General features: G+C 40.3%; 1 protein-coding gene across 1 annotated transcript in view; it reads right to left on the reverse strand.

The window, feature by feature from the left end:
* Positions 1–8,796, reverse strand: part of ANKDD1A (ankyrin repeat and death domain containing 1A) — a 38,516-nt gene that overhangs the window by 6,512 nt on the left and 23,208 nt on the right. The window contains exons 7-11 of the mRNA XM_023532577.1: positions 7,875–7,926; positions 7,564–7,662; positions 2,187–2,285; positions 1,061–1,159; positions 28–123 (exon numbers count right to left, since the gene is read on the reverse strand). Of these exons, the coding sequence (XP_023388345.1) occupies positions 28–123; positions 1,061–1,159; positions 2,187–2,285; positions 7,564–7,662; positions 7,875–7,926 (445 nt within the window). The remainder of the gene's footprint in view (positions 1–27; positions 124–1,060; positions 1,160–2,186; positions 2,286–7,563; positions 7,663–7,874; positions 7,927–8,796) is intronic.

The following is an 8,796-nucleotide window of genomic DNA, read 5'->3' on the forward strand; positions in this document are numbered from 1 at the left end:
GAGAGATCAAGCATAGGGTGTCAGTACCTTCTCCCATCTGTAGAAACGATCAGCTTTTATGATCATGTCTACCAGGCTGACGTGGTTGCTGCGGGCGGCCACTGCCAGGGCGGTTTTTCCTTGCTGCAAGTAAGAAGCGAGGAGGGAAGCCACAGTTTCTACAGGAAGGATGTAGGGTGGTCTCTAGCACCGACTACAAACCCTGCTGCCCAAAGAAAGCAGTTCCCAGAAGTCTACACTGGAGAGCAGAAGGGCTTTCTGAGCATGACAAGAGAGGTGGAAAAGTCATAGGTAGAATAAAGTAATAATAATAATTCCAGCTACCACCTCTTGTGTTTCTTTAGAATTTAGGAAGCCTTAGAACAATGAAACACAAGCCTGCATAACTCCAACATTACCTGTGAAATAGTTGTTACCAGCCCCATTTCTTGGATGAAACAAGAGCCCAGAGATGGGCATGGGGCTTGGGCTTATTGTGTCCTATTTGCCCACCTCCCCTCAGTCTCCCAGCCCTTTGCTCCATGCCTCCTCCACAGTGCTGGCCTCAGCCACTCCTAGGACCTGTGGGGAAATGGGAAGCTCCCTTTGGAGTGTGGTCAGTTGCCCTGGGGCCCAGCTGAAAGCAGGGAGCCCCTCCCAGGTCCAGCCTCAGGGCCTGGTCTGCCTCCTCGCCCCCAACCCTCCCCATCCCACCTGAAGGGCTGGCCTTGCTGGGCCACATATACAAATGCCATTCTTTTCATGAGCCTGTGACCTCCCAGATCTCCAGCCACCTGAGGAGGTAGCTACCTCAGAAGGGTTTGTGGAATGCTGAGGTGCTGCTCCTCCACTCCCCCACCGCACTCCCCGCCAGGTGATTTAAATGCTGAGGGATCTCAGAGAAGGCAAGGGAAGGTAATAAAGGGGCAGGAAGTCTTCCTAGAGGAGGTTGCATTTGTGCTAGTATATAGGGATGGGGAGGCCTTGACACTCTGAGAGCAGGAGGCATTTCAGCAGGGTCTCTGGCAAACAGGGAGCCATGAAAGCATGAAAGGGAGGATGGTTGTGAGCAGAGAAGTACCTTATCTCTCAAGTTTAAGTCAATCCCCGCAACCAGGAGCATCTCCGCTATGTCCTGCCAGGCGTGCTCCGCAGCAAGGTGGAGGGGCGTCTGCTGCCTCTGCGGAAGAAGCCAAGGGATGGGAGGATCAGAAAGGCATACAGGGTGGGCCAAGGCTCAAAGCCAAGACAGGACCAGAGTGGGTACACACCAAGCTGGAACTTAACAAAGGATTATAACTTCTCTAAGAAGTTATGGGAGGCAGGGAGTAAACGAGGTTTAATAATGAACATAATACTCAGCAGAGAACAAAAAAGTGGAAAGAATAAAGAAAAAATATTACTTGATAACCCACCTAAGTCCAGCTCTGTAATGATCCTGTGTATTATATTTATAGTTTTACATATTTGAGATCATCCTATATATATACATTTTGCATTCATTTTTATACTTAACATAATACTTTCCACATATTATAAACTCTTATAAATGCTGTTTTTAATAGCTTTATAATAGTCTACATCCATACCATAATTTACCTAACACTTCTCAGTTTTTAAATTTTGGGGTCATTTTCAAATCAAGGACTGCTAAACAGTACTGCAATGAATATCTTTATGCATATTTCTCGAAGCTGAATTCTCAGTCCTGCAAATACTGACCATTTTAACAGTCTACGATATATCCTGCCAAATTGCTTTTTACTCCTAGAGGTTCTGTATGCCAGCACGGAGGACTATATGGTTGGGAGGTGGATTGTGGAGATAGGGATTTAAAAAGACTCCTAACAGATCACAACTTCAGGACTCAGAGGCCTCTTGTCATTACACAAGACTGCTTCATCACCTCTTCCCTGGGAATTTTCCTTAAGGAAAAAAGACAGCAAAAGGAAAAGGTTGAATGTAGGGAGACGTTTACTGCAGTGTTATATATATCATGGCAAAAACTTGAAAACCACCAACATGTTCAAAATAGAAGAGTGGTTAATAAAACGAAGTTACCTTTAACAAATATTCAAATAGCATTTTACAAGCTAAAAAAGCAATTCTTCAGCTCTGGTGCCATGCTGATACACCGCAGTCCAGCCCTGCCAGCCCAAGAGGGTGCCAGGCTCCATGGGGCCCAGATGGTTTCTGCAGCCACTTACGTTGTCAGTGGCATCCAGGTCACTGCCGGCATCAATGAAGAGCTGGACCAGCATGGGAAAGTTGTACCTCACAGCGAGATGCATTGGAGAGGCACCCTGCTGAGGAGGGAGACATGTGGATCAACTGACGTGTCCCTCCCAGGACTGCCTGGCTGCAGGCGGGGGCTGCAGGATGGGAGTATGGCGGGGGTATGGATTTGGCGGTAGCCTGAGGTATTTATAGCCCCAAAGCCTGAATCCCTGGGGTCCAAAACTTATCCTTAAGGTGGGCAGGGACCTGAAGACCCAAGTTTGAGATTTTGCTATGCCAGGAACTCACTAGGTGACTTTGGGCAAGTCATTTCCCTTTTCTGCTACTTTTCATCAGGAACAGAAAAAGAACATTAGGTAGAAACTAAGGAATCTGGAAAAAGTATGGATTTCAGTTAATAATAATGTATTGACAATGGTTCATTAATTGTGACAAATACACCATACTAATGTAAGATGGTACTAATAGGGGAACTGGATGTGGGGTATATGAGAACTGTTTGTACAACCTTTGCAAGTTTTATGTAAAATTATATATATTCTAAAACAAAAAGTTTATTAGAAACTGCAGAACACTGTGAATAGTATGCTTTAAAAGGGGGGCGAGGGTGGAGAGACCCACATGAATATGCCCAACCGATTTTTGACAAAGGTGCAAAAGCAACTCAGTGGAGGAAGTTAGATAGCCAGCCTTTTCTATAAATGGTTCCAGAGCAATTGGACCTCCGTAGGCAAAACAAACAAACGACATAAGCCCTTGGACTGAAACCACACATCTTACACAAAATTAACTCAAAATGGATCATAGGAGGAAAACTTCAGGATCTAGGACTAGGCAGAGTTCTTAAATTTGACACCAAAAATACGACCCAAAGAAGGAAAATATTGATGAATTGGATCTTGTCAAATTAAAAGTGTTTTGCTCTGCAAAGGATCCTGTTAAGAAGATGAAAAGACAGGCTACAGACCAAGAGAAAATATTTGCAAGTCACATATCTTACAAAGGCTAGTTCTAGAATATAAAAAGAACTCTCAAAACTCTACAGTTAAAAATAAACATTTAGAAAATGAGCATAAGACATGACTAGACAGTTTACTGAAGAGGATATACAGATGGCAAAAAAGCACATGAAAAGATGTTCAACATCATTAGCCATCAGGGAAATACAAGTTAAAACCATGATGAGATATCACTATACACATATCAGAATGGAAAAAATTTTAAAAAGCGACACCACCAAATATTGACAAAGATGTGGAGAAACTGGATTACAAGTACATTGCCGCTGGGAATGTAAAATGGTACAGCCACTCTGGAAAACAGTTTTGGAATTGTTTATAAAACTAAATATGCAATTACCATAGGACCTAGCAATTGCCTTCTTGGCATTTATCCCAGAGAAATGAAAATGTGTGTTTATACAAAAATCTATACATGAATGTTCATAGCAGCTTTATTCATATTAGCCCCTAACCGGAAACAACCAGATGTCCTTCAACAGGTTCCTGTAAATCATTACAAAATAAAAAATAACCCAAGAGAAAAATGGTCAAAGGCTATGAACAGACATTTGATTAAAAAGGGAATACAGAAGACTCTTAAAAGGAATATAAATTAATACCGCATGGAGATAAAATTCTTCACTCATCAGATTGGCACAAATCCAAAAGCTTTGCCAAATGTGTTGACAAAGCTGTGGGGAAATGGGCACCATTTTATATTACTGAGTGAGTATAAATTGATACAGTCCATAGAGAGAGCAATTTGACAGTATGTATAAAAAGTACAAGTGCAAGTGCCCTTTGACCCAACAAATCTATGTCTAGACATTTATTCTACAGATATAATTCCACATATATGGAATGATATATGTGTAGATTTTTGTTGCAGTATTGCTTGTAATAGCAGAAGATTAGAACCACACTTATATAGAAGACAATTTAATAAATTATGGTCCAACCATGGAGTGGAATACTATGCAGCTATAAGAAAGAATGAGGAGGTTTTTAAATATATATACTTATATGGAAAGATCTTAAAGATATAGTTATGTGATAAAAGCAAGATGCACATTCTCCAATAAAAGGTACTGGTGCTTCTTGGAGAAATTGATTCTAGGACTAGGGCAGGAAATATATAGGATGAGTCAGGAGCATCTTGTGATAGAAAGTAAAGAAGTGCTCAAAAAAACACAGTGATGTACATACACACTTACTAGAATGACTAAAAACCAGGACACTGACAGTACCAAATGCTGGCAAGGATGTGGAGCAACAGGAGCTCTCATCCAAGGCGGTGCCCCCTTGGGAAACAGTTTGGCAGTCTCTTACAAAACTAAAGATGCTATTACCATATGATCCAGCAGTCATGTTCCTTGGTATTTACCCAAAGGAGTTGAAAAGTTATGGCTCATAAAAACCTATATATATAGATGTTTATTGCAGCTTTATTCATAATTGCCAAAACTTGGAAGCAACCAAGATGTCCTTCAGTAAACAAATGGATAAATAAACTGTGGTGTATCTAAACAATGGAATATTACTCAGCGCTAAAAAGAAACGAGCTATCATAGCATCAAGCCATGAAAGGACACGGAGGAGCTGTAATGCATATTACTAAGTAAAATAAGCCAATCTGAAAAGGCTATATAATGTATGATTCCAACTATATGACATTCTGGAAAAGGCAGTACTATGAAGACAGTAAAAAGATTATGGTTGCCAGAGGCTGGGTGGGTGTGGGTAGGGGTTGAATAGTCAAACAGAGGATTTTTATGGCAGTGAAAACATTCTCTGTGTTACTATAATGGTGGATACATATCATTATATATTTATCCAAACCCATAGAATGTATAACACTAAGAGTGAACCTAATGTAAACTATAGACCTTTTTTTTTTCAATTGGAAGAAAAATGTAAAACCTAATATACAATGTTGGTGAGAGGAGTAAGAAATGTGTGGCCCACACACTGCTGTGGCTCTGCACATTGGCACAAGATTTTTAGGAAGTGATTAGGTTTATAAATCAAGAACTAGAAAGATGTTCACAACCTCAAATGCCCACTTCTGAGAATCTTTCCAAAAGAAAATTTATATGCACGAATAAAGCTGTACCACTGGTATTGACAAGTAAACTTGATGTCATACCTTGTTAAAGAGGCTAATCATGACCCATCTAGTATCAGACCAAATGTCATCATCAAAAGCTATGCAGCAATACAGAAATGCTGTATTGCTGGGCACAAAATTATATATATATTATAATTCTAACTATACTAAAATAGGTAATTTTTAAAAAATTGTTATAGAGTAAATAAAAAAGCATATCTGTGGGTAGTAGATAATGGATGATTTTATTACATTTTCTAAACTTCCTTTAATGAATTTTAAAGTATAATTTTGTTGGCAGATTTAAATTAATATTTGAACATATAGAGAGACATATTGTGTTCTATAGAGGAAGACTAATTATTAAAATCATTTAAATGATCTCCAATTAGTTTACAGTAGTACAGTGATTAATCTAAATCTTTAATTTTTTGACAAAATTACCTTAAATTTCAATTGGAAGAATAAACAGGTAAGAATATAAAGGGATAAAAAAATTATACTAACAAGAATAATTAAGGGAGACTATTATATATGACTTTAAAACAAATTATAAGGCAACAATAAAATAGTATGGTACTGGCTCAAGATTAGAAATACAACTCATTAAAAAAGAATCTTTCACCCAGAAATAGAACCCATCATATATCAAAATGTAAATATGTGATGATGGAAGGAATGAAAAAGCACTAAAATATGTTAGAATTATTTAATAAATACACTTGAGATAGAGACATAAAAAATTGCGGGGGGAACATCTGTTATTAATATATCACACCATATGTAAAAGTACATTTTAGGAAGATTAAAAAGAAACATCAAACAACTAGAATATTACTAAATTAAAATTCAAAGCTTGTGTCAAGAATAATTTTGATTTCATAAAAACTTACACCTTCAGTATGTCAAAAAATTATAAGAGCAAACAGCATACATGATGGTCCAAAAATTAGTTTAAAAAAAAACACAAACAAAAAACTCACCATTAGGGCAAAAGATCTGAAGAAATAACTCACAACAGAAGAACAAACTAGAAAAATGAGTTAATGGGAAAAGTTCAATATAATCTAAGAGATTTAAAATAAAACAATAACAAAGAATCATTTAACTACAAAATTGATTAATATCTAATATTGGTGAAAGGTCACTCAAAAATGACTAGGAGCTACATGCTGTGAACTTTGTGGAAAGCAATTTAACAACATATCAAAAATCATAAAAATGTTTTTATTAGTTGTCCTAGAAATCCAGTTTGGAAAATTCATATATAATACAAAAGAAATAAAAAATTATACGCCATAAAGATGTTCATGAAATCAATATTTATAGTGGCACAATCAGAGCCAACTTAAATATCCAACAGTTGAGGAACTGTTAAGTAAAATGTGATGTGAACACTGGACCACATCTGGCATGGTCAGCCCCTAAAAACGGCTACTAGGAAAACTGCAGCAACTCTGGATACCTGGGCTGGGTAGACTCCACTGGACTAGAGTCGAGATTCTTGCGTCTTGATGGGGAAAAACAAATAAGCGTCCCCCTTTCCAGAATTCTGCCTTAGCCTGGATTCATTCTAGTTGGAGGTGCTGAGGAGAAACTGAGAGGGAATAAAGTATTGCTTTACTAGAGCTTTGGGATTAAGGATGCCTTTTTCCCTCTATATTCCAATAAACTGTGTTACACTGTCTTTACAATAATTTTAAATAGAGTATTTATTTCAGCTATATGAAATGACCTCTTTCTAATTTAAATAATAGATAGTTCCTCATTTATGTAATGAGAATAATAACAGGACCTATAGATAAGGAAATAGAGGCCCAGGGAGGTCAAAGCTGCTCGCTGAAGGTCATTTAGTTTTTGAGTGGCAGACCCAGGTCGCAAAGCCGAGTTGTCTGACACCAAAGTCCACGTCTTAACCACAAGGTTCCCTGTCATCTATGGTATACTATGTGTACTACAACATAACAGGAAAAAAAATGAACAACCAAGAGGCTAGATGTATAATAAAAAGATCATTACTAAGACCCAATGGATAAATGAGTGGAGAACAGGAGGAAATTCACTCGGGAAGAAGTGCAACCTTGGTTTCTAATTCTGTTCCACTAGAACCTTATTTGACTTTCCTACCTGCGGCCAGCTTCCCTGGTCCTGGGCCCCACTCCTACCCGCCTCCCCAATCAATGAGGTCGTGGAAGACTTTGCAGAGGACACTCCCTTCAGCCCAGGCCCCACACTTACATAATCAGCCACGTTGGTGCAGCCTCCTGCATGGATGAGGGCCCGGGCCACATCCTCAGAGCCTCCAAGGGCTGCGTAGTGCAGGCCGCTCTGTTCCTTCTAGAGGAAAACAGGAATCATTGCAATGTCCCCTCACAGTGAGTTTACGAAGCACTTTGGGATTCATTATTCCATTTTTGTCTCATACCCTCGTTCTCCCGGACTACTATCCCCCTTAAACCCTGAGGCTGGAGAAATCAATGACTTGCCGAGGCCTGGTGTCTAGCAAAAGGAGCTCATTATGGTCTCAACTTTTTCTCACTTCCTCTCACAAACTCTGACACATAAGTCATGTATATCTCCGACACATGCAGAGTATAGACTCTGAGGACATGTTTTCAAAGAAGGGGACAGTAAGATTTGCCAGTACAGGGCAAACCCTACCTGGCATGCACTGCCCAGCTGGAGCTGGTCTCAGGGTATCCCAGCAGGACTTGCCAGGGCCAAAGCAAGGGCTTCCTCCTGGAAGGGCCTTCTAAGTGCTCTTCTTCAGTCAGAGCCAACCCCTGGCCCAACAGCGACCTCACATGAGATACCTCCCCACTCTGCCAGGCCAGCCTCACTAGGTGACCAATTATCTCAGATTGCCTGGGACTGAGGGTTCCCTGGGATACAAGACTTTCTATTTTAAAACCAAGACATCGTGGAGCAAACTGGAACAAGTTGGTCACCCTCTCAAAGACTGTCTGAGTGAGCGCACAGAGTGGGTGGGAACCAGGCCATCTCTCAATGAGAAATGCATTCACTTTGGGTTTGCTCCCTTCTCAGAGACCCTGATGCATGACACGGAGGGGTAGGAGTGTCCATACAGAACGGGGCCTCTGCCAGAAACCAAGACTAGAGCACAAGGCCCAATGCAGTGGGCAGCTCCAACCCCACCAATGGCCACCAGCTGGACACAACCTCCCCAGTCTCGAAACTCCTATGCTGTTACTGTTAGGAAGCCCTCCCAGTGCTGGGCACAGAGAAAGGGCCTCATTGACCAAAGAGCAACACCAGAAGAACACATTTGGGTGCCCTAAAGCAGCTACTTTCCTTCTCTGGGCCTTGGAGTCCCTCACACCCTCCACTCCCATACTCCTAGGCTAGTAGCTCCAACACCTTCTAAGGGAGTTCTGTAAGTGTTTTGTAGCTTATAAAGCATGATTCACAATTAGGAAAGTTTAACATTGATATTATTAAATTTACATTTGC

The sequence above is a fragment of the Pteropus vampyrus genome, unplaced genomic scaffold, assembly GCF_000151845.1.
Source record: "Pteropus vampyrus isolate Shadow unplaced genomic scaffold, Pvam_2.0 Scaffold85, whole genome shotgun sequence".
Classification (NCBI taxonomy): Eukaryota; Metazoa; Chordata; class Mammalia; order Chiroptera; family Pteropodidae; genus Pteropus; species Pteropus vampyrus.